Source organism: Sorex fumeus, unplaced genomic scaffold (assembly GCF_029834395.1).
Source record: "Sorex fumeus unplaced genomic scaffold, SorFum_2.1 ptg000048l, whole genome shotgun sequence".
NCBI lineage: Eukaryota > Metazoa > Chordata > Mammalia > Eulipotyphla > Soricidae > Sorex > Sorex fumeus.
In genome coordinates this window covers 10,329,068-10,356,641 of record NW_026606105.1, presented here as the reverse complement: position 1 = coordinate 10,356,641, position 27,574 = coordinate 10,329,068, and the positions used below count along the sequence as shown (strand labels likewise).

Below are 27,574 nucleotides of genomic sequence, written 5' to 3'. Positions count from 1 at the left end.
ACACCCCATGAAGCCAGGGAAAGTTGGAATGGGATCACTCTCACTCAGTTCAGTGATGCAGACCTCACAGATTAGAGGTTGGCCTGGTGATGAAGTGCTGCATAGTCAATTGCTTGGGGGCCACCAAGACTAAACCCAGTGATGCTCAGGGAACCATGCATTGCCAGTGCTGGGAATGAAGCATATGACCTTATACACTGTTGGCGTGTACACCACCATTTGAGCTATTTCTCTGGTCCACAATTTTCTAATGTTTTAAAGAAAACACAGGCACATAAACATATATGCACCCATGCACAATATAGGCTCAGAAAAGGGACACAGTAGGACAGCCCAAAAAGAGAGTAAAATAAGTGATTTTCATGAAAGTTCCCTACTTAACTTCTAATATAGACAATATCCATGAAAGTCCCCTATTTATTTTTTTTTTATTAGTGAAAAACCATGAGGTACAGTTATAGGCTTACAAATTTTGTGCTTGGGTTTCAGTTATACGATGATCAAGTCCCCATACCTCCACCAGTGCCCGTCATCCATCCCCATGGGTCCCAGCATCCCCCCCACCCTCATCCCCCCCCCCCCCCGTCCCATCCTGCCTCTGTGGCAGGGTATTCCCCCTTGTTCTCTCTCTCTTCTTTTGGGTACTGTGTTTTGCAAGAGAGGCTTTGAGTGGCAATCATGTTTGGTCTATCGACTACTTTTAGCATGCTTCTCCCACCCTGGGAGGGCCCTCACAACACCCTTCATTTGGTACTCTCTTCTCTATCTGAGCTTCCTTTTCACCTAGAGCCTGTGGCTGGCCTTCCATTCATGGAGCAAAATTCCTGGTACTAATCTCAGCCATTCCTGTGTGTCACTCTCCCTTTTTGTTGCTTTATGTTCCCCAGATGAATGCAATCTTTCTGTGTCTATCCCGCTCTTTCTGACTCATTTCGCTTAACATGATACTTTCCATGTAGTACCACTTGTATGTAAATTTCATAACTTCATCTTTTCTAACAGCTACATAGTACTCCATTGTGTAAATGTACCAAAGCTTCTTTAACCAGTCATCTGTTCTTGGGCACTCAGGTTTTTTCCAGATTCTGGCTATTGTAAAGAGTGCTGCAATGAACAAACAATTGCAGATGTCACTTCGGAAAGTCCCCTATTTAGCTGCTAATATTAGAGAGCTTCAAACATCTGATACAAATCTGAGGAAAATTCACACTAAGATAAATTGCTAGTTTTTATCTGTGACTTCTTTTACATGGCATGGTTGTGTGATTATATTATTATTGCGTGATTTCTATTCATACCCCACTTTCTTTTACTTTTATTTATTTTTATCAAATATCCAAAAAGCGGAAATAATTTAAGTCATTAATAATGTCATACTTATTCTATAAGCGTGCATAAATAATTAAATAGAAGTTATATATAATACATTTTCACCCTAGATATTCTGATACATAACAAGGTAGGCAGTAAAGCACATAGCTTTGATAGACATGCTGTCTTCTCAATATGTACGCTTCCACTATCTAGTAACTTAGAGTTACTGGAATATATCACTGTCACTGTCACTGTCCTCCCGTTGTTCATCGATTTGCTCGAGCAGGCCCAGTAACATCTCCATCGTGTTACTGTGTTTGGCATATCAAATACGTCACAGGTAGCTTGCCAGGCTCTGCTGTGCAGGCGAGATCCTCTCGGTTGCATGCCGGGCTCTCTGAGAGGGGAGGAGGAATTGAACTCGGGTCGGCCATGTTGGCTGTGTGCAAGGCAAATGCCCTACCTCTGTGCAATCACCCCAGCCACAGGAATATATATATATATATATATATATATATATATATATATATATAGTAAACCTGTACAGAATTAAAATTAAAAGAAACAAATGGTAGCTACTTGACTATAAGAAGTGGTGAGATAAGTAGAAGAAATTTATCAACTCCAGGAGAGTTGAAGAAATTTAAGAATATACTTTCCAAACTGTGGACTGGAGCGATAGCACAGCGGTAGGGCGTTTGCCTTGCACGCAGCCAACATGGCCAACCCGAGTTTGATTCCTCCGCCCCTCTTGGAGAGCCCGGCAAGCTACCGAGAGTATCTCGCCCTCACGGCAGAGCCTGGCAAGCTCCCCGTGACGTATTCAATATGCCAAACACAGTAACAACAAAGTCTCCAATGGAGACGTTACTGGGCCTGCTCGAGCAAATCGATGAACAACGGGAGGGCCTTTACTTACTTTTACCTTACTTTCCAAATAATAATAGAAAGCCATTTAGAAACAGATTCAAAAGAGCTCTGTACAGGACAATATTACAAACCATCAAAGCAATTCTCTTTACACTTCTACTCCAAATATAATCAGAGTCACTTTTATGCTTTTAAGTTTATGAATTTATGCTCTAGAGCATATATTGGGGAATTCAGTTTAAATCCTTTTATGGGTATTATCTCCAGTAAGTCTTGAAATGGTTCTGTGTGTGTTCACTAATGAACAATGAGAAATTGTATTCTTGGAGAATTTTAGAAACTAAAAACATAAAGTGTGCTCATGTACCCAGACTAAAGTTTGAGAGTGTCAAAGGTACCATGTTCAAACAACTCACGGTTAGAAGATTAGGTCAAACCAAGGCTAAGTTCAGAGAGAGACGTGAGCATGGTCTCTCTGAAATAAAAATCCCACTAAAGGTTCTAGTCAATGAGATAACTCTTGACACCATTCTGGTCAAAAATATCAGTACTTAATTATAGTTCCTGACTTCCTGAATCTTCCTCATGCCCTATCTTCCTCTTATTCTATAAATAGCTTTAAAAATATTTGTTTTTGTTTTTTCCTGAATAGTTTAATTTCTCAGTAATGATTGAAATTTTAGAGCCTTTACCTTGCACACAACTGACCTGGGTTTGATTCCTCTGCCCTGCTTGGAGAGCTTGGCTAGCTGCTGAGAGTATCTCGCCCACACTGTGAAGCCTGGCAAGCTCCCCTTGGCGTATTTGATATATCAAAAACAGTAACAACAAGTCTCACAATTTGTTGTAATAAGTTACTGATGCCCACTCGAGCAAATCAATGAACAACTGGAGGACAGTGCTACAGTGTTACTGTTATGCCCAAATTTCAGATCCCCAGTTACAGAGAGACCAAGTCCACACAGGATAATGCAAAAGCAAAGGAACTTTATTGCTAGCTCGAACTAGGGTCCAAGTCTCATCCAACACAGTGGAGTCTTGACAAGGACCCTCGACTCCAAATCACAAGTGGTTTATATAGGGTTCAGAGTTAAGCATTATAGTAACAGTGGTCAGGCAACAGTGGTCACCAGTTAGACAACAGTTCCCACTAACAGTTTGTGGTTTTTCATGAAGGACACAGTGACCTGTCATGACTGGCTAGAGCCCTGGCAGCTCCTCATTGGGCAGGTTACTCCACTGGGAACTTACCAGAGATTGCAAGTTCTGTTTCTGAGGCCTAGTGGGAACTTGAGGTTAGCTGCAGCCTGTCATGGTGTCAGTTTTGTCCTCACATTATCTTAATTGTATTTCCAAAATCTGTGTTCTTATTTTCTTAGACAAAAATATTGCACTAAGTAGGACCACAAATTTAAATTTGGTATGTTACTTTCTTTGATTGAGATAACATGGATTACAAGATAGATATGTTTTAGAGGTACAATTAAACTTACTCTCATCTTTAGATATTTCCTTCTGTTTGAAAGAATGGTGCTAAGGCCATTATATCCCCATCTTATAAATGCATTATTTTCTTCTCAATATCTTGCCTCACCAATGATCTTACTGCTCTTAAATCTATAAACTTTCACTTACCAAGGATTTTTTCTTTTTAGCTTATTGTAAGCAGAAAATATAAATATAAAACAATATAAAAATATATAAAATATATTGAAAATAAAGTGATAGCAAAGTGGTAGGGAGTTTGCCTTGTGTGCAGACAGCCCAGCAGAGCCGGGTTCGATTCCTCCACCCCTCTTGGAGAGCCCAGCAAGCTACCGAGAGTATCTCACCCGCACGGCAAAACCTGGCAAGCTACCCGTGACATATTCAATATACCAAAACACAGTAACAACAAGTCTCAAAATGGAGACGTTACTGTGCCTGCTCGAACAAATTGGTGAACAATGGAAGGACAGTGTGTTTGTTTGTTTGTTTGTTTGTTTGAAAATAAAGTGGGTTTTTTTTCATTAGTGAATCACCATTGGGTACAGTTACAGACTTACTGACTTTCATGCTTGCATTTCAGTCATACAATGATGGAGTACCTATCCCTGTACCAGTGTCCATTCTCCATCACCAATGATCCCAGTGTCCCTCCCACCACAACCACCCCACCTCCCCACCTCATCCCGCCTTTGGTACATCTACACAATGGAATACTATGCAGCTGTTAGAAAAGGTGAAGTCATGAAATTTGCATATAAATGGATCAACATGGAAAGTATCATGTTAAGTGAAATGAGTCAGAAAGAGAGAGAGAGACATAGAAAGATTGCACTCATCTGTGGAGTATAAAGTAACAGAATGGGGGACTAACACCCAAGAATAGTAGAGAAAAGGACCAGGAGGTTTACTCCACAGCTTGGAAGCCAGCCTCAAATGCTGGGGTGGAAAGGCAGCTCAAATAGAGAAGGGACCACCAAGTAAAGGGTATTTGGAGGACCAGCTCGGGTTGGGAGATGCAAGCCGAATGTAGACTATAGATGCAATACAATGTCCACTCAATGCCTCTAGTGCAAACTACAACAACCAAAAGGAAAGAGAACAAAAAGGAAAAAAAAAAGTCTTGTTTCTTTTCTTTTTTAAAATTTTCCCTTTTTATTTATATTTGGGCTAGAGCTATAGCACAGTGGTAGGGTGTTTGCCTTGCACGCAGCCACCATGGCCAACCCAAGTTCGATTCCTCCGCCCCTCTCGGAGAGCCCGGCAAGCTACCGAGAGTATCTCGCCCGCACGGCAGAGCCTGGCAAGCTCCCCGTGACGTATTCGATATGCCAAACACAGTAACAAGTCTCACATGGAGACATTACTGGGCCTGCTCGAGCAAATCGATGAACAACAGGAGGACCGTGACTTATATTTAATTGAATCACAGTGATAAACACTTTTACAAAGTTGTTCATGATTATATTTCAGTTTTATATAATGTTACAACATCTGTCCCTTCACCAGAGTACTTCTGCCACCACCAACAGTCACAGTTTCCTTCCGCTCCCCTCCATCCCACTGCCTGCCACTATGGCAGGCACTTGGCACTTTTCATCTCTCTCTCTGTCTCTGTCTCTCTGTCTCTGCCTCTCTCTGTCTGTCTCTCTGTCTGTCTCTGTCTGTCTCTGTCTCTCTCTCTCTCTCTCTCTCTCTCTCTCTCTCTCTCTCGTCTCTCCTTTTGGGCCTTGTTATTTTCTTAAAATGAATTTTTCAAGGCCTCTTCAAACCTACTTTCCTTCAAATTACCTTTCTGTTTATTTTTTTTTTACCCTTATGTTTCAAAATAGAAACATGTCCTTCCCACTTCTTTGTTATCCAGCCCAATTCTGAGCATGTAAAGAGATACATTTTATACATTTTATCCTCTGTCTGGCTTTTACATCCGAAGAATTTCCATTTCATTAAATTCAATTCAAAATTTTCTATTTTAGTTTATCTAAATTTATGAAAATATTATTTATTTTTCATATATTCACCAGTTTTTTCAGGTATCCATTAAAGATTTGTTTTTGCCTGAGAATAAATGTGCAGTTTACATTAAGAATAAAGAAACTAGTCATAGGCTGGAATAAAAATTGATTTAAAAAATATTAATCCTATATAAAAGGGAGAGGTCAAACTATCACTGTTTGCAGATGATATAATACTATATTTAGAAAACCCTAAAGATTCTACAGAAAAACTCCTGGAAACAATAGGTCAGTTTAGTAAAGTGGCAGGCTACAAAATCAACACCCAAAAGTCCATGGCTTTCTTATATCCAAATAACGAAAAAGAAGAAAGGGATATTAAAAAAGCAATCCCATTCACAATAGTACCTCAGAAAATCAAGTACCTCGAAATCAGCTAAACCAAAGAGGTGAAGGGCCTATACAAGGAAAATTACAAAATACTACTTCAAGAAATAAGAGACACATCTCCTGCTAATGGATAGGGAGGATTAACATTATCAAAATGGCAATACTGTGCAAAGCACTATACAAATTCAGTGTGGTCCATATCAGGATACCCATGACATTTTTCAAAGAAATAGACAACACATTCCTGAAATTCATATGGAACAATAAACCCTCATGAATAGCTAAAACAATCCTTGGGAAAAAGAAGATGGGTGGCATCACCCTCCCCCACTTCAAAGCAGTAGTAATTAAGACATAATTATGGTACTGGGCTAGAAACAGACCTGCAGACCAATGGAACATAGTCAAACATTCGGTCACAGACCCCAAAATATTTGACCACTTAATCTTTGACAAAGGAGCAAGAAATGTGAAGTGGAACAAGGAAAGCCTCTTCAACAAATGGTGCTGGGAAAACTGGATAGCTACCTGCAAAAAAATGAACTCTGACTTCTGTCTAATGCCAGGCACAAAAGTCAGATCAAAGTGGATTAAAGACCACAATATCAGACATGAATCCATAAGGTACATAGAGAAAAATGTAGGCAGAACTCTCCACAACATTGAAGCTAAAAGCATCTTTAAGAATGAAACAGCACTGACCATGCCATAAACAAATGGGACTACATCAAACTAAGAAGCTTCTGCACTTCAAAAGAAACAGTGACCAAAATACAGAAAGAGTCTACAGAATGGGAAAGAATATTTACCCACTACCCATCTGATAAGGGATTGATATCCAGGATATACAAGACACTAGTAGAATTGTACAAAAAAAAAACCTCCAAACCCATCAAAAAATGGGGAGAAGAAATGAACAGAAGTTTCCTCAAAAAAGAAATACAAATGGCCAAAAGGCACATGAAAAAAATGCTCCACATCACTAGCCATCTGGGAAATGCAAATCAAAACAACAATGAGATATCATCTCACACCACAGGGACTGGCAGACATTCAAAAGAACAAAAGAAAGCAGTGCTGGCCTGGATATGGGGGAAAAGGGATACTCCTTCACTGTTGGTGGGAATGCCCACTAGTCCAGCCTTTCTGGAAAACAATATGGATAGTCCTTCAAAAACTAGAAATTGATCTTCCATATGACCCTGCAATACCACTTCTGGGAATATATCCAGAGGATGAAAAAAAGCACAGTAGAAATGACATCTGCACCTATATGTTCATTGCAGCACTGTTCACAATAGCCAAAATCTGGAAACCACCCAAGTGCCCTAGAACAGATGACTAGTTAAAGAAACTTTGGTACATCTACACAATGGAATACTATGCAGCTGTCAGGAGAGATGAAGTCATGAACTTTGCTTATAAATGGATAAACATGGCGAGTATCATGCTAAGTGAAATGAGTGAGAAAGAGAGGGACAGACATAGAAGGACTGCACTCATTTGTGGAGTTTGTGGAGTATAAAACAACATAACATGAGGCTGAGTCCTAAGGACAGTAGACACACCGGATATTGATGGTGGAGAATGTGCACTGGTGGAGGGATGGGTGTTTGATCATTATTTGATTGTAACCCAAACATGAAAGCTTGTAATTATCTCATAGTGATTCAATAAAATTCACTTAATCACTTAATCACTTAACTTCCTGTTAGTCGTCGATTTGCTCGAGCGGACGCCAGTAACGTCTCTATTTGTCCCTGTCGCGTGCTAGTGTAGCCCAATGGCATCTGTTCGCTCCGAGAACATGAAGAGCCTCAAACCGATCGTTCATGATCTTGACGAAGAAGTCTGACCATCTGGTAGGTGGGCGGCCACACAGTCTTTTGACATCCCGTGGAATCCAGTCGGTAACAGCTCTAGTTTTATCAATAAAATTAATAAAAAATAAAAAAGTAACCAAGTCAAATATTAAAATATATATATATAAATCCTATCCAGGCAGAAATGAAACTTTATTCACATCACATAGTTATTAATCTTTATTTATTTTGGTTGTATTATTTTATATTTTGGTTCTAGGGTTATATCCAGTTGTGCTCTGTTTATTGCTGGTTCTGTGCTCAGGGATCATTCCTGGAAGAGATCAGGGGAGTATGTGGGACGAGACTAGAACCTGGGTTGACCGTGTGCAAGGCCAAGTACCCCACTCTCAATACTATCTCTTTGGTCCCTTTATGAGTCTTTATATTAAAACAGATTTGAAAATTTGAGGATATGTTGGTCATTGTACAAAACATAATTTTTCAAACATCACTCTTTAGACCCACAAGGCCTGGACCTTACCATGCATTGTTTTGGAATTTTTATAACTTAATTTCATTTTCCTCCCACTTTAGATAGAACTGGCACCCTATGATTTCCTAGTTGTGCCCTGTCTAAGGAGATAAGCTCTGTGCACTTAGTCATTTTTTTATCTTAATAATACAAAAAAGCAAACACACAATAGAGCAAAGTGGGTCAAGCAATCACCTTTGAGCCTTTTAAAGATTTTGAAAGCAAACAAAAAAGAAACGAGCCTAGAAGTAGGCTACTCACAGTTAACATGTCTAAATGCAGACACAGAGCTGAGGATGTTTCATCACGAGGAGCAGAGACCAGAAGACAGCCTACACACATTCATCACTGGAACACTTTAGTTGGATGTTCCCCTCACAATAGCTACCCATGGCCCAGTGTAAGGACAGAGCAGCAAAGAGGTCACTCCAGGCTTAGGATGAAAATTGGGTCATGAGTCCTGAAAAGAGGCCAACTTAGCAGGTGGATGAACTACCTTACGCCCACAGCACTCAATACAGAAGGTCTGAATCCTTTGTTTTTCTCTTAGATATCAACTCTCACATCGATTGCCCATAGTGGATAAGGTGAAGATTTGTGCTTTCTGTGGAATAATACTTCCAGATATGTATTTTGTATTTCTCATTTCCAAACTACTTATATTTCTTACTTATAACCAGTCACAACAGAACAGTAATACATGACATTAGAGAGCTCAGAAATTGTCTCCTATGGTGGCTTTTCAGACAACTTATGCTGTCTCTGACATAATATGCTCACTGAGAGTACAATGCTTGAGTGAGAGGATGTGAATTAAAAATATAGAATATAAGGACTTGGATAAGAAGATTTTGGAAAAGTCAATGAAACTAAACTGCATGAGTAAAAATAGGATAGTTCTGTAAGAACTCAATCAAGAAAGCTAGTCTTTGACTAGAGATAGAAGTTACTTTTGTGAAGAGAGCAATAGTACTACAGTACTACAAAGCACCTTCGCCTTGTACACAGCAGACCTGGATTTGATCCCTGGCATCGCATGAGGTTCCCAGAGCATCACCAGGAGTGATTCCCGAGTGCAGAGTCAAAAGTAGCCCCTTAGCATCACCAATTGTAACCCAAATTGTTACTTCCTTTCAATTAGCAGGACTGCTAAAATTATATTTTTAAAATGGTTGCTTCTTTGAAAACATCACTTTGAGTGATATGGTAAATATAAAAAAGATTACTTTTATGCCCACTTAGAGAGCACGTGACTGACTGTATTGCTTAAAGCATTTGCAATTTGATGTGAAATAGAATTTTGAAATATTTATATTTGTAAATAGGAAATCTCTTTCTTAGTTTAATTTTTCTAAATTTGTGTGGGCAGGAATTTTGTTTTTTTGTCCCTCAGTAAGGTCATATTGAATTCCAAAATAAAATGATCCTTTCTCTCTAAAATATAAGTACAGATTGATTCAATAATTTTTTAGAATCTGTAACTCGAATTTAAGATAGAAGTTTACTTGCTTATGAGTTTCTTTCAAATTAGCTAATAAGAGAATTTGTTACTAATCTTTTATTTACTGTAATTTTAGGTTGAAGAATTTTATCATTTCAATGTAAGAATCAGGACACCATTGAGTGATTTGGAGGGGTCTCTAACTTCTTGAAATGAATGGGAAAAGTCATTAAAACGGTTTTTAATAATCTCACAAAATGCTTCAAATTATATTCTCATTTTTATGAAAAGTGAAGAAATATGATTCACAATTTCTTCCTCCCTCCCCTTATCTGCCTGCCCCTTCCTTCCCCTCCCCTCTTCCCCTCTCTTCCCTCCTCTCCTCCCCTGTTCTCCTCTTCCCCTCTCCTCTCCTCTCCTCTCCTCTCCTCTCCTCTCCTCTTCTCTCCTCTTTTTCCTCTCTTCTTTTATCTACACACTTCCCCCTCTATTTTTCTCTTTCTTATTCTATTGGTTAAGTCACCACTTAAATTGTATTTAACATAATAGCATGATCATTTATCTGCCTGGCATATTGTTTTATAACTTAACTGTTTTTTTAGAACAGTAAATTTATTTTTCAGATCTTTTAGGTATAGAAAGGAGTTTGATAATTTTAAGTTCGCACAAAATAAAGTAGAAAAGAAGAATTTTGTTTCAGATTTAAATCCAAAGTTCTTTCTACTGTCTCCAGGATCCTATCATAGTTCTTTGTGTGTAAACGTACAGAAAGAAGAGTTATATCATTTGATAAAACAAACAGGCCAACTCTTATGATAGCACTTCTCAAAAGGATTTGCAGAACCTGTAAGTCTCTATAGATTTCTCAGAGAAAGTGATACTTCATAAAAATTGTCCTTAAACTATTATCTTTTTCAGAGTAGTGACTCACAGCTGCGTCTCCTGGAAGGGAGCATAAAATGAGGCCCCCATAACCATGCCACCGGACTCTGCACCAGGCTATGTTCACTTGGGGAGTCCCAGAGGAGGGTGGATGAGTGCCCTCCCCACCACAAGGACCCAGCCCCAGCAGCTGACCTCCACTACCCAACCACTGCCATGCTCCAGGCCACTTTCCACAAGCTCTGGCCAGGCCTCACATATGAGTGAACATGTTCCTGGACCACATCATAAGACACTCCCTACCCATTTTCCATAACTACCACACCATATTTGATGGGGTTCAGATGGTAGGCAAAAGATCATAGAGGGAAATATATATATATATCCTCTCGGAGAGCCTGTCAAGCTACTGATAGTATCCCTCCCGAACGGCAGAGCCTGGCAAGCTACCTGTGGCATATTCGATATGCCAAAAACAGTAACAGTAATGGGTCTCATTTCCCTGACACTGAAAGAGCCTCCAATATGGCAGCATTGGGAAAGATGAGTAAGGAGAGGCTGCTAAAACCTCAGGGCTGTGACAAGTGGAGACGTTACTGGTGCCCACTCTAGTAAATCAGTGAACAATGGGATAACAGTGATACAGTGATACAGTGACATTTTTTGCTCTTCTGTTCTTCAGTGTGCTTATCCCTTTCTCCTTAAGACACAGCACACACCCCAGTTAAGTAAGGGAATCCAGAGCAACTTTTCTTAGTTCCCCATTGCCTTTTTTTGTGCATTGTTTGGGAAATGAACACAAACCTGCTCCAACATGTATCTAGAAATCCTGCAATGCATCATCTCTGTCCGGAGGAGAGCACAGACTGAGACGGCTTTGCTGCTGGTACAACTGCGCTTGAAGAGAGAAACATGTTGCCTGGCAGATTTGTGCACAAGTCCCAATCCATTTTCAGTCTATCTATTTGAAGATCTTCCCTTCTCATGCATTATTTAGGCACTGAAATTGTATTTAAAGACCTCTATCATGTGAACCACTCCAAGTGTAGCTGTCTTTTTTTTTTCTTTATAACACAGAAGAGATGAAGGCCTCTAAATTGCTCTCAGAATAATCACTAGTCCTTCTGGTCTAGGTAGGGAAAGGAAGCTTCCTTTTTGACCCAGCTTTCAAACAAGACTCAGTCAAAATGGCCCCTGCCTCCTGGAGAAAGGTAAATATAAGGGTTTCGAGGGCCAGTGAGACTGTACAGAGGTTTCGGCTCAGGCCTTGCATGCAATCCACCCCAGTTTTATCTCCAGCACCATGTATGTTCCTTCAAGAACTACTGGGGGTGATCTTTAAGAACTACCCTGAATAGAGCCAGGATCAAGTCCTGAGCACCACCCAGTGAGGCCCAATCCCCTCATTTCTTTCCCCCCCCACACACCAAAAAAGAGGGGAGTTTGTAATTCTAGCTCACCCTGAATGAGGGATATGATTTTTGAAAATTCAAAAATAATTGGAGAGTCTGAAGGAGACAAAAGTTGAAGTTTTTAATATGAAAATTGGTTTGAGCTAATTGTATTAGAGAAAAGGAGAGGAAAATCATGGGTAGGGGGCTTGAGATAGCATAGGATGGTGTATACGCAAACACTAAATCATGCTGTGATTTGCCTTGTGATTATCACCAAGGAAGTGGCTTTACTCAAGTAGGTAGGAAAACTGAATGCTGGGATTTACCACATAGATCTCATTTCTTTCCCCACTAACTTGTTTCATTTAAACACTCATTTAGTGCTACAGATACAAAAATCTTTGCTGAGTTGATGATACAACTTTTTATGTTTCCTCATGCCAATTGCCATAAGATCATTTCATCAAGACTTCAATATTCTCCATGTTCTCATCTTTCAGTTTTGGGGTATAACACTGTGGTCATTTTACTGACTTCTAGAAATAGGCTGCAATCAGCGCTGGGGAAACAAACGTTTTGCCTTTGGATTGGAAACAATAAAAATAGTTGCTACCCGTTACTCTCCCTACTTTGTTACTATTTTATTTTTGTAGATTCAAAGAATCTGCTGTGAATCATAAGTACACGAGGCCTGTGCCATTTCTGCCATTAAAAGCGTATAGGACTGAAGATAGTCTTGTGGAAATGAATTGGTTTCCTGAAGTGAACTGGTTTTATCCTACAGGATGTGTGTGTGGTGGTGGGGGAGGGGGACAGGGAGGGGGTGATGATATCTTATTCTGGGGGGGAGGGGTGTTTTTTTTTAAGCAGTGGAAAAATTTAAATCACATGTTTATAATAGAATTGACTTACCTTAACTTTTTATAGAAATGTGTGTTTTTATGGAAAGAGAAACCTAGACTGTAACTTCCCATCTTTTCAAGAAACCTCAGAAACATGCTTAAATAAATAAGTGTATAGGGGCCAGACCGATGGCATGGCAGATACATGACTTGTACATGGCTGACCTGGGCTCAATCCCCAAGACCCTATGTGATCCACTTACCCCAACAAGAGTGATCCCTGAGCACAAAGCATGGAGAATGGCCTTAGGACAACTGGATGTGACCCCAAAACAAAAACAACTAAATTTTTAAAAATATTCTTAAGAATACCTAAGTGTCTGTTTTTCAACTTAACTGCTGTACATTATATAAATTTGCATTTCTTTATACTTAAAAGGTAAAAGGTAAAGGTAAAGAGAAAATTTTATTCTGCGTGTACCTCCTAATCTCATAAATTTATAATCTCACTAATTTGTGTGTGTGTGTGTGTGTGTGTGTGTGTGTGTGTTGCCAAGGGTCAAACACAAGTTCTCATGCATGCTGGGCGTGTGCTCTACCACTTGAGATATCTCTTCCATCCCGATTGTGCTTAATTTTAACCCTTTATTTAAACTTTCAGAAGAAAACTATTGATTCTTTTTAGCTTTCCTCTGGGTCTAATGTGAATTGCGTTCCTGTCTTCAATGCTGTCTTTGAGGTGCTCTTCAGGGTATCATATTGCTTAATGTTTTGTCTCAGTTTCATGGAAGTGATGTGCACCCCTGAAAAGGGTCCCTAAGAGGGAGGTATTGTGCGGGATGGCTTAGCTCCTCTAGAACAACGGTTTTCATTCTAGAACTTTCAGTCAGAGTCATAACAAGCTTGAGTCTCTCGGTAAATTTGATCCACATGTTTGATTCAATGCAATGAATTAACTACTTTGGAATCAATAAACCAGCTGCCTGCTGATTTTAGGGGTAAGAAAACAAAAAAAAAAATTAGAAATAAAGCCAAGTCTAGAATTTTTTTCAGTTTCTCAAGATAATAAGAAAGGCACACACATTTCCAATACAGCTGTCTAATCCCATTCTGCATGTTGAGAAGCTCTCTGAGGATTCGCTTCCATTTCCCTTCACGCCTCTTCCTTGTGAAGGCATAATAGCATTTACAGAGGAACTTCCTCCACATGACTTTGCTGCTTGGCGCTGCATCTCTTCAGCGGGTACCATGTACTCAATGGTCCTTATCCCGGCAATAGAATTCCATCCAGTTCCTAGTACAGCTCAAGAAAAGGCATTACTCTGCTTATTCATTTTCAATTTCATTTTTTTTGAGAACTCAAAAGAATGATTTGTTCCAGGTTGTGGTTTATCTATTATTTCCTGTACCTATTTTTGGCATATTGTGTACTATGTAAAAATGGTGAGTAAAAGGTGCCTCCTCCATAAAGACAAGGCAAGGGTGCAGCTTAAACTGGCCTTAGACTGCTTTCCCTCTTACTCATGAATTTTCTCTAGAGTGAGTGGTATTTAAGATGTGTTTTCAAGGAGGCAAATGATAGTCGGATGAAGCTGGAGTGGAAGTGTGTCCCTGCATCACTAAGAATAGTATTATGTTTGACAGGCAGCCAACACTGTGAACGTGTTTACATCGTAGTACAAGCTTGAAAAATCTTTAAGGTTTCACATTGGGAAAGTTTATGAATTCTCTTGTATTGGTATGAAGATACCAATTTCCTATCAATTCCTTTTACCTTTTTTATTTTTCAACAAAAGTGCAGGTTACAAGCCCCCAAGACACAAAAGTGCACAAACTTTAAGGGTGAAGCTTGACAAGCACAATATGCTTTAAGTGTGACTTGCTTTTTTGCAAGTACTTTTATATAATGCTTAGTTGGTTCCGTCTGCAGTGCTGTGCTACAATTTCCTAAATGAGAACAATTCTGTACATTTCTTCCAGAGTATTTTCAGCACATCTTTGGATACATAATTCAAAATTCACTGTACGTAAGTCGATTGCTAAATCTTCTGTGTTTTGGAATCTATGGGTGGACTCCCACCATCAACATAGCATACTTTCCTGAGAAGAAGCTATAAATGCAGAATCTTGAGAATAGAGTTACAGTGAATTTTAAAACATCACACATGAGCAAACAGTGAGGGGAAGGAAAGGAAGAGACAGACACAGAGGAAGAAACAGATGGATTTTTGAAGGTTTCCAGAAGCTTCTCTCTGACTTCACCCTGTTCCAACCAATAATGCTCCATGAATTCTTTTTTTTTTTTTTTTGCTTTTTGGGTCACACCTGGCGATGCTCAGGGGTTACTCTTGGCTCTGCACTCGGGAATTACTCCTGGTGGTGCTCAGGGGACCATATGGAATGCTGGGAATCGAACCCAGGTTGGCCAAGTGCAAGGCAAACACCCTACCCACTGTGCTATCGCTCCAGCCCCAACTCCATGACTTCTTATCTCGGCAGTCGTCAATCTATTGATCCACAGTCTTGTTTGGGTAACTGGAAATTTTATTAACAATTTGTGTCTTCTCTAAAATATAACTCCTCACAAACTAGAATGTGTCCTATTTTATTAGTCACTTATTCCTTCTCTATATCTCTCCTCTACAGCCTTTCCAGGCATCAGATCTGTTAACACCAGAAATTTAGGAAAATGTTTTAGAATCAAAAGTGAAACAGAGAAAGCCCTGATTTTCTAGGAGGGCCTCAATACCTCCCAGAAGCTACCACCCACCACAGCTGCTCATGCAGTGAGTCTCTGATGCTCAGGAGCTCTCCATATGTGTACAGACTCAAAAGGAAATCTGATTGAAAGGAGAAAAGTGGAAATTTACTCCATCTCTGTCTGATGCTGTCAAAGACTAGTATAGAAACTCAAGATTGTCAGCGATTGAGCTGCATTTTCTGGTCAGAACTTCCGCTACTTAAAGTGCAATAGAAAGACATTGAAGATTAGTAAGGGTCACCTGAATATGAGCAAACTATTGCATCAATATCAAAATTGCGCACTTGGAAAAATTTCTTCAAAGATATTTGGTTACCCAAGACTTAAAAAAAATACCTTTCCAAAAATTTTTTTTGCATTTCATTTTGGAGCCATACCCAATGGGGTCCAAGGTGTACTCCTGGTTGTGTGCTCAGGGTTCACTCCTGCCAGTACTCAGAGGACCACATTTGGTGCTAGTGATGTCGGTGGGCCCCACGGGTGACTTATGTGAAGCAGGGAGGAGAAAGACGGTCACTTTCTCCCCACCCGCCTCTGTCACCCGGGACCCAGGGTTACTGGGTTCTTGTCTCGCCTCGCAGAAAGGAATTTCAGGGGTAGACAAGCAGTGAAGCAAATAGATTTTATTTGGAGGATTTTTAGGTGCTGAGGGGAGAGAGAGAGAGAGAGAGAGAGAGAGAGAGAGAGAGAGAGAGAGAGAGAGAGAGAGAGAAACGTACTCAAGAGAGTACACGGGCTTCTCCAAGGGTGGAGAGAGAGAGCCCCTACACACATCCTAGCATTAGACACAAAAACATTAAAGTACACATCTCAAGAGGGGATATGCGGGCCACACGTGTACTCAAGCACCACATGTGCTCAGCCACGTGGGTGTAAGCACACATGGGCTCAGGCAACATATGCGTGCCCTTCCTTTGTTCAAAGTGGCCTTTATAGGGTTTCTGCAGCCTGCCCCCAGTGAAGCTTCTTCCCAGGTAAATGTCCGTTGCTAAGGAGGTTACCAGGGAGGTCCAAAACGAGGAATTTCATGGGGAGGCCTATATACTCAGGTTCTGCGATGGTCTTATCAGGACTTTGTTTTCTGTATCCACAAGGTGGGTTATTCCTAGAATTCTTCTTCCATGAAACTTTGTTTCATTGCAAAAGGCCTTTCCCTGTCTACCTGCCTCCATCACTAGGAGTTGAACTGAGGTTAACTACATGCAAGGGAAGTGCTTTATCTCTCCATTCCCTTCTTTTTCTTTTTCTCTCTTATCTAGTGTCATTGATGACAGGAACAGGTTTATTTTTAATTATCATGTAAATGATCTCAAAGCTTATAGAATACCTACATCAAAATGTTGATAAATTAACAGTTATAGAGTTTTATGAAACGTTTTTAACATTTGTAATAGAATACAGACTCTATACCCCAAAGCCATGCCTTCCGTGGTAGGAAAATTTTACAGTTAAATTCTCATTCATCCGAATATTATGTAACAAAGCATATACATTTATAGACATATAAAACTACATTTTTTTAACCTTCATTTTATTTTTGAGATAAACCAGTGTGAAAATTACCACATCTCATTCTTAAGTGGGGATGAGATGGTGGGTAAGTACCCTAGCCTACCATCTGCTCATTAGAGATACAGAATTGTTTCTAAGAAAAGACTAGTATTTTACCGTATCATCCTTAGGTTTTTAATGTTTTTATGTGTGTGTGTTTGTTGGTAGTATGTTGTGCACAAAAAGGTCAATAATCAGTAATATTATGAAGTGGGCTAGAGTGATAGCACAGGGGTAGGGCGTTTACCTTGCATGCAGCCAACATGGCTGACCCGAGTTCGATTCCTCCGCCCCTCTCGGAGAGCCCGGCAAGCTACCAAGAGTATCTCGCCCGCACGGCAGAGCCTGGCAAGCTCCCCGTGACGTATTCGATATGCCAAACACAGTAACAACAAAGTCTCCAATTGAGACGTTACTGGGCCCGCTCGAGCAAATCGATGATCAATGGGAGGGCCTTACTTTACTTACTTACTTTATTACGAAGTAAAGTTTTAATTACTTGGACACAGTCTATTTAGTCCCTTGATGTCCAATTCAGAAACTAACATCCTCCTTGTCACTCTATCAGTCGGGACACTCAGTCAACAGTGGGGACACACTTGATTTCATCCTCAGTTTGAATAGCAGTGAGGCTATCTGTAGAACTCAGTGTCTTAGAAACAACAAAGAATATCTAGCACACCCTGCCCTTCTTGCTAATGTACTTAAACAGCAGAAAATAATTTGAAATCTATCAAACATGAATACTCTCAGGATACATTTTTTAAATGCTAAATAAATACAAACTATTATACCTTCACATATCTTGTTCTGGAATTAGAACATTTTGTATTTTCATTATTTGGGTTCCAGTTGCTGTCATTAGAGACTCCATTTTTCCTGACTTCTCATAGTCCTCTAGAAGAACTTTTAAGTAAATCAGATTTTAAGTCACCGAGTGACCTAACTGGGGGGGTTGTGAGGGGAGGCATGCCCTAAATTTGAATAATGGACCTAGTGCCTACCAGATATCTAATCATTGCCCTATGTAAAACAAACAATTTTTATGGTTATTGTTAGAATTAAATACCATAACATTTTGGTTACTAATTTATTGTTAATTAATTATTTTGTGAATACTTTGTGAAGTGTTTTTTAAATGCTCATGAGGTATCCTTCCTAACACGTGCATGGCTTCTTGTCAGGGAATCTCATTTTTAAAATTGAATTTCCATTGTCAAGATATATATCAGTATTTACTTTTATTATTTTATTTAACATTCTCTGTGATATCATAAAAATTAGTTGTGCCATTTTTTAAAAGTTCAGTTTTGATTATTGATTATTATACTTTTTGTGAGATATTGATTTTTTGATGATACATATTATGATGATTTAATCTTAAAAAACATTTCAATTATTAAATTTATTATGCTTTCATGTACAGTATCTTGCTAACTAACTCTTCATCCCAAATATGAACGTCTCCTGCTCAAAATCACAGTGTGACATAACAAATTAACTTCCACGATCTAAAACAAGACTACACAGGAGGATTACTCCACGGCTTTGAGGCCAGCTGCACATTCTAAGGGAAAAGGCAGCTCAGATAGAGAAGGGAGCACCAAATAAAGGGTGTTGGGAGGTTCCTCCCACGATGGAAAATGCGAGATGAGAGTAGACTATAGACCGAACTCATGTCAGGGAATGACTCAATGTCTCTTTTGTAAACCACAGCACTCAAAAGGAGAGAGATAACAAAAGGGAATGCCCTGCCACAGAGGTAGGGCAGGATGGAGGGGATGGGGGGTGGGAGGGATACTGGGATCAGTGGTGGTAGAGAATGGGCACTGGTGGAGGGATGGGTATTCGATCATTGTATAACTGAAACCCAAGCACAAAAATTTGTAAGTCTACAACTGTATCTCATGGTGTTTCACTAATAAAAATTAAAATAAAAAAATTAAAAATAAATAAAACCTAGAGGAAGAGCACAAAAATAAAGAAATAAAACAAGACTACAATGTAATGTTGGGCATAGTACTAGTTCTGACACGGGAGAGGGCTAACTTTTGAGTCACATGTTTGCTACTAGATTAAGACTGATTCTTGGACAAATAGTACATACTAGTAGCAGAGTCAGAATCAACACAGACTTAGAATATCAAATAACTTTATTTGGTTATTGGTCCATCTTTTCTTTATTAAAATGCACTTAATAGAAGCAGGAAAAAAGCTCGAAGAACCGGAGCACTGCACTGTAGCACTGTCCTCCCATTGTTCATCGACTTGCTCGAGCGGGCACCAGTAACAACTCCATTATGAGGCTTGTTGTTACTGTTTTTGGCGTATCGAATACTCCACGGGGAGCTTGCCAGGCTCTGCCATGCAAAGAACCATACCACAAGTTTTGCATGCTGGAGCTCTGGTTCGAGTCCTGGCACTCATAACATGGCTCATCTGGCACTGGCCCTTACAGAATAACTATTAATATCCAGGACCAAGCTAGGAGTTGCCCTCAAGCTCCGCCAGGTGTGACCCAAAAAGTGCAGAAAAGAATAATTACCACAAGAGCTATGTGAAGAGCAGTCATGCTCAATGTATGTTAATTGTGGGTATCATTATGAGTCATAGCATTATTGTAGGTAACAATATAATTATAAATAAAATTTGCCATTACTACTACTCCTCTCTCATAGATTTTACACAACAAACAAATGAGGAAAACATAGTCTCATCTATTAATAAGAAGAATTAAACTTGTCTATTTAATTAAATTAATTAATTAAAGGCCCTCCTGTTGTTCGTCGATTTGCTCAAGCAGGCCCAGTAATGTCTCCATTGGAGACTTTGTTGTGACTGTGTTTAGCATATCGAATACGTCACGGGGAGCTTGCCAGGCTCTGCCGTGCGGGCGAGATACTCTCGGTAGCTTGCCAGGGCTCTCCGAGAGGGGCAGAGGAATCGAACTCGGGTCGGCCATGTTGGCTGCGTGCAAGGCAAACGCCCTACCGCTGTGCTATCAGTAGTGATAATTTGATGTTTAATATTTAGGAAATATGTTCAAAGTCATAAATTATTTCATTTTGGACATTACTGCAACTAAAAAGAAAGTCAGCTATACTATTATTATTCCCTTTTAAGAAAAATAAAACAAGATTATGAATATTAAGTGACATTATTAGATTCCCAAGCTAATAACTAAGAGTGGAGCGCCCATACTTGTGCAAGGAGATTTTTTTAAATTAACATTATTTTATTAAAGCTGATTTCCTGATTTTGTGATTGTGCTATAGATATGTAAATTTCTAATATTACAGAAATATCAGTGAAGATGGCTGAAATGTATGAGTTCCTTTTGTAAATATTCTTTATGTTGAAATTTTTAAATGCAATGTTTAAAATGTACTTCATAGGCAAATTTATTTATCTTGGTTGTCATTTTATGAATTGTTTGGTGAAAGAAATTACAAAATAATATGCTGTATTTTATATTTAAAAATATTGATATTCTATGATTTACAATACTTTGATGATTTCTCATGCACATAATTCCAACACCCCACCTATCACCAGTGTACTCATCTCCCTTTCCAAAGGACCCCAATGTTGTTCCCTTTTAGCCCCTTGCCCCCCCAGAAATCAATTGTGTGGATGATTTCTCCTCTCATGCCGCCCTTGGTCCTTTGTTGCTACCTTGCTTTCTATCTTTAAGTTCCACATATGAAAGAGATCATTCTCTACCTATCTCCTTTTTATTTGACTGACTTCACTCAATATAATATCCTCTGGTTCCATTTATATTATTGAAAATGCACGGATAATATTAAACCATGATGCATTGTTGATTGTTACATAGGAAACTAAGCAGAAATACTTTTTCATAATTTTCATATTTTTTTTAGGTTCTTTGTCACAAACTAGGGTTGCCAAACGCTAAAGGGGTTATTGTGCTCTTGCCATATCAAAATGTTGAGTTCTTTAAAGGCTATCTTCCTTGGATAGCTGGATGGGGGAAATGTATTTTCTTAAAGATGTAATGATTATTGCTTTAATTAAACTTTATTTAATTTGAAACCCCCGCTAGAAGAAAAAACTTTTAGAACTTTGGAGGTGGTGGTGGTAGGGGTGCCCAAGGGGAAAATCATAAATTTTACCAGGAACTTACTTGTGTCAAGAGAGTTAGTAAATAGGACCTAACATGGGAAAGTGGGAGTGGAAATTCGAGCAAAGTACAAATATGACAGCTATTGCAGTTGTGGCATTGATAAGTCATGACTCCGCACTGACTATCAGAAGTGTGGCAGATATAGAAGGTCAGAGGTGGCTGCGAATTTTAACTGGAGTACTTAAATGACTGTAATGTGATTCACAGAGGTAGGTAAAATATGACTTGGAAAACTTTGAAAAGAAATATTTTCAGCTCTGTTCCATCAAAATTACTCTCCAAAGTAAGTTCTTCAATGGTTTTCCTCGACTCACAGACTACATGTGAACTCCCTGTCTTCCATAAGGACTTCCTGATGAGACCTGCAGACACTATTCAGCCTCATGAGCAAGCCTGCCATGTTAGCTAGTGGCCTTTAATAAAAACTAAACTTATCATAATACTGGGGTTGGAGCGATAGCACAGCGGTAGGGCATTTGCCTTGCCCGCAGCCAACATGGCCAACCCCAGTTCGATTCCTCCGCCCCTCTCGGAGAGCCCGGCGAGCTACTGAGAGTATGGAGCCCATACGGCAAAGCCTGGCAAGTTCCCCATGACGTATTCGATATGCCAAACACAGTAACATCAAGTCTCATGATGGAGACGTTACTGGGCCCACTCGAACAAATAGATGAACAACGGGAGGACTGTGACTGTGATCATAATACTTGGTGAGGAGCCTAACATTGAAATGTATAAATTAATCTCTCTGAGATTCAATTCACTCTTCTGCTAAGCAAATACCTGTTTTTGCCTTACTTTACTGGCAGGAAGGACAGTTGAGAAAACAGAACTCGTGGTGATTTGAAAGATAAAGCATACAGAAATGTGATATGATTGTATCAATTTGTATTTATTAAACTTTTTTTCAGAGCGAGTAATATTGCTTTATAATACTGATTATAAGTATAAGACTAAGTTTAGAAGACTTGGTAGGAGGGAAGTTGCTATTAGCACAAAATTTCACACACTAGATATTCTGTTTCAGTCCATAATCTTGTTCTGCCAGTGGATTGTTAACTTTTATACCTATAACAGAAATGTATTGACACTTTGGAAAATTTTATGTGCTTTTAATTTATTTAGTTTAATTTATCAAATTATGCTCAATTTAAATGGTTAAAGATGATAGAAGATAACCTTATCTGTATATTGACTCACTCAAAATATCAAACTTCAATACATAATATCTTGAATGGATTCTTGAAACTCATTTAAAATCTTTGCCTTTTTATGGGGAATTGGGATCAAGTACATATCATAAAAATATAGAAAAATGGCAGATATGAAGGGTATAGTTGAAAGTGAAGAAATCATATATTTTAAAGCAATGCTTATATGTGTTCATTTTATTCTGTTTCCCTACAGGCTTAAATGTTTACCGGGATACGTGGCTACAGATTAGAGGACACAAAATGAATAATTCAACAAACTCCTCTAGCAATGGCCTGGCCCTGACCAGTCCCTATAAGACTTTTGAGGTGGTCTTTATTGTCCTTGTGGCTGGATCCCTCAGTTTGGTGACCATTATCGGGAACATCCTGGTTATGGTCTCCATTAAAGTCAACCGCCACCTCCAGACTGTCAACAATTACTTTTTATTTAGCTTGGCCTGTGCTGACCTTATCATTGGTGTTTTCTCCATGAACTTGTACACCCTCTACACTGTGATTGGCTACTGGCCTTTGGGACCCGTGGTGTGTGACCTTTGGCTAGCTCTAGACTACGTGGTGAGCAATGCCTCAGTGATGAATCTACTCATCATTAGCTTTGACAGGTACTTCTGTGTGACCAAACCACTCACCTACCCTGTCAAGAGGACCACAAAAATGGCAGGCATGATGATTGCTGCTGCCTGGGTCCTGTCCTTCATCCTCTGGGCCCCAGCTATTCTCTTCTGGCAGTTTATCGTGGGGGTCAGAACTGTGAAGGATGACGAATGCTACATTCAGTTTTTTTCCAATGCTGCTGTCACCTTCGGTACTGCCATTGCAGCCTTCTATTTGCCCGTGATCATCATGACTGTGTTATACTGGCACATATCCCGAGCCAGCAAGAGCAGGATAAAGAAGGACAAGAAGGAGCCCGCGGCCAACCAAGAACCGGTTTCTCCAAGTCTTGTACAAGGAAGGATAGTGAAGCCAAATAATAACAATACCCCCGGCAGCGACGATGGTGTAGAGAACAACAAAATCCAGAATGGCAAAGCCCCCAGGGATGCAGTGAATGAAAACTGTGTCCAGGGGGAGGAGAAAGAAAGCTCCAATGATTCCACCTCGGTCAGTGCTGTCGCCTCCAACATGAGAGATGATGAAATAACCCAGGATGAAAATACTATTTCTACTTCCCTGGGCTATTCTAAAGATGAGAACTCTAAGCAAATGTGCATCAAAATTGTGACCAAGACCCAAAAGGGTGACTCATGTGCCCCGACTAATACCACTGTGGAGCTGGTTGGTTCTTCAGGACAGAACGGAGACGAAAAACAGAACATGGTAGCTCGTAAAATTGTGAAGATGACTAAGCAGCCTGCGAAAAAGAAGCCTCCTCCTTCTCGGGAAAAGAAAGTGACAAGGACAATCCTGGCAATTCTGCTGGCTTTCATCATCACGTGGGCCCCGTACAATGTAATGGTGCTCATTAACACCTTCTGCGCATCCTGCATCCCCAACACAGTGTGGACAATTGGCTATTGGCTCTGTTACATCAACAGCACCATCAATCCCGCCTGCTATGCACTCTGTAATGCCACCTTCAAGAAGACCTTTAAGCACCTGCTCATGTGTCATTATAAGAACATAGGTGCCACAAGGTAAAACATTTTTTTTTTAAAGAATGAAGGTGGTCAAGGGAACTTGAGAAGAGGAAAAGAGATCAAAGAGCTCCTGGGTATAAAATCTCTGCCAGTGCACTTCACAGTCTTATGGATTGTGCAGTCAAGGAGCCCAGTAGTGACACTGCTATTGCCTCTGCTCCACTTTAAGAAATTTGCACCTTAGAAACTGTCAATTTTGGAGCCATGAGACCATGAAAGAAACATGTTAGGATTGTGGATATAAGAAATGCTTTCTCATACTCTTTTGAAGAAGGGCTTTAACATCTCTCGTTTTGTCCATCTCTGCACAGGAGGAATAATCTTGCTTCTTCGTTTTTTTCCATTTTTTTTAAGCTTTCGTGTGTCCATATGATGATGAAATGCCATGGGTTTTAGCTAACGTGGAGACCTGAGCATTAAGAAATAGGAAGTGAAGAAAGAAAATGAAAGGATACAGAAACATTCAGCGTGCTAGACCTATATAACACTTTTGTTACAGTTTTATATGAAGAACTTCAATATAATAAAAAAAATGCTCTTTTTATTTTCCCCACCTATTCCCACCATCAAAAGAAAGCAAAGGAAACAAAACACCAACTAGATCACATCTATTGTTTTTCATTATGGCCCTTGCTTTTTAGCTTTCCTATTCTATGTTACATAAAAGTAAATGTGTAGGATTTTTGTAAAATCCAACAAGCATGAAAGTGAGTTTTTATCCCTGCCCCAGCATCCCTGCATTCTTTTGGAGTAGAAAAGCCTAAAATGAAATAAATGAAATCACTGATTTCATTTGTGATCCTTTTTAAAAAATGTTTCAGCAATCCAATTTTCTCATAAATTGGTCTCTTATTATACTATATGATCCTACCAATACAAAAACATGCTTGAGAAACCAAAACCATTTATTCCATTGAGACCACACCAAATTAAATGTTGGAATTCAAGGTGGAAAAAGTTTTCAGAGGCGAGATGAATTTATGAATAGGAGAAATGTAAAGTTGAGAGGGTGTTCTGTTTCATCGTGAGCCAACCTGGCCCACGTAGGAAACACCAACTTGTAAAACATGAACTCCTGGCCTTTGTCAGCAAGAGAAGATGCTTCTTTATTCAAATGTACTCACATAGCAGCAGTGGCTTCTCAATCAGTCCCAAGACTGACATTAAGACTGTCCCTTCAATGCCTGCTCAAAAAAGCACTATATTTACATAGTCAAGTAAGGTTATGTATAACTATCCTATGACCCAGTGGAGGGAGATGAGAGAGTAATTTTAAAACTTTTTCTGAACCCACAAATTTTTATTTCTCAAACTGTCATATCTCTCCCCAATTTTTTAGCTTAAAATTTCTATTGCTAGACGCTGGAGAGATAGCATTGCAGGTAGGATGCTTGCCTACATAAATTGCTCCAATAGTCACACCTTAGAATAAACTCATAAGGTGCTTCCTTGCATGCAATTAATCCAGGTTTCAACCCCAGCACCACCACCACCACCAACCCACAGCACCTCCAGCAGTAATCCCTGAGCATAGAGCCAGGAGTAAGCCTTGTGGACAGCCTGGTGTGGCCTCACGCCCCCCACCCCACCCCTAAAATTTCCATCAATAGAAATGCAGCAATTAGATGACAGGACTATACTAGATAACCAAGCAGAGACCCAATGAGCTTATTGGGACCTAAAAGGAGAATGTAGGTGACTGTATCTCAGACATTTCTCAATATTTTTCTAATTTGTCAAAAAAATCATAGAAATTACTGTTACCCAAATAGTAGTGTTTTAAATAATCTCATTCATGTAGAGTTTTTGTTTTATTTGGTGCCCCCAAAAAACATATAAATATACTGATAGTCCTTTTTACCCTTTGTTTTATTACTCTATTTTCTCTAGTCTTCCCATTAGATTTTATAAGATCAATCCAATCCATAGTAGTCAAATTTATAAAAAGCCTTTTCAAATGTCATTTCTTACATTCTAGATGTATGAGTTTTCTAATATCATGCACAGTACTATCAATGTGAGTTGCATGATGAATTTGCATTAGAACTTAGCACTTTAGATGTTAAATGAATTGCCTTATTTAAGACATTTTGACAATTTTGTGTGCAAAAATAAGCACAAGGTAAAAAAAAACAACAAAGGAATAGTGAGAAGCAAGTAGTTAACAAATTCATACCTCAATTATCTTTTATAACTTCTTCAAAAATATTATTTTCCCCAAGTATTTTCTATATAAATTTAGATCATTTCCATATCCTATAGCTCTAAAATGCTGAAATATGTTTTATTTTTAAATCAAAATTTTGAATTTCATTTCACAAATTAATGAGTCAATTTAGTGGAAATAATATCAAACCAATGAACTTTTTTTTCCTTATAAGCAAAGCATTGGCTGGTGCTGAGCAGTTCAGTTGTCATGTATGTGTATGATGTAGATTCAGTACAGTTGGGAAAGATTCTTTGGACTCAAGGATTTGGGACTACAGGTTTGGGTCTTCTTTACCTGTTATAACAATCCAACTCTCAATAAGGCAAATCACCTCTTATTTGCCATTGCCTCTATTTCCTTCTCTTTTTCCTTTGATTTTTTGATCTTCACCATAGTTACCACCACCTATTGAAAGAGAATCATCAAAGGATTAAAGATAGAAACCGAAGACAAATCGATACATCATGGAAGCTCTGATGACCACAGTCAAAAACTGAAAAGGAAGAAAATGGTACATGATTTAAAAGACAGGCTGAATTCAAAAGTTTGCATTAGTTATTTCCTGTGTTTGTCTTTCTGCTTAGTGACTCTCAACAGATAATATTGCCCCCTCCCTGCTTCCAGGACCATCTAACTAACAATGTGTGAAGATATTTTGGATTGTGACAAGCAAGAGGGATGGGAGACGGAAGGCTATTGATACTTACTGGACAGAGAACAGAATGATGTTTACATTGCAAAGAACATCTCCTATGACTAAGAGTTATTTGGCATCAATAGTGCCAAAATTGGAAAACCTGGTTTATTTTAGGAATTCTAGTACTGGATTTGTTTAATTCTGGAAATAATCCTGTATTGCTTCCCCTGTTCCAAAAAAGATAATGCTTACCAATTGTCTATCAGATGCAATGCCATCCACTGAGTCTGGTGTAATTGTAGAATGAAAAATTCTACCTAGGGGCTGGAGCGATAGCACAGCAGGTAGGGCATTTGCCTTGCACGCAGCCAACCCGAGTTCAATTCCCAGCATCCCATATGGTCCCCTGAGCTCTGCCAGGAGTAATTCCCGAGTGCAGAGCCAGGAGTAACCCCTGTACATCGCTGAGTGTGACCCAAAAATTAAAAAAAAATCTACCTAGCTT

At 39.3% G+C, this 27,574-nt stretch overlaps 1 protein-coding gene across 1 annotated transcript in view; it reads left to right on the top strand.

Moving 5' to 3' along the window:
* The window catches only part of CHRM2 (cholinergic receptor muscarinic 2), a 152,091-nt gene extending 127,769 nt beyond the window's left edge, over positions 1 to 24,322 (top strand). The window contains exon 3 of the mRNA XM_056123996.1: positions 22,777 to 24,322. Within this exon, the coding sequence (XP_055979971.1) occupies positions 22,824 to 24,224 (1,401 nt within the window). The 5' untranslated portion in view covers positions 22,777 to 22,823 and the 3' untranslated portion in view covers positions 24,225 to 24,322. The remainder of the gene's footprint in view (positions 1 to 22,776) is intronic.
* The last annotated feature ends 3,252 nt before the right edge of the window (positions 24,323 to 27,574 follow it).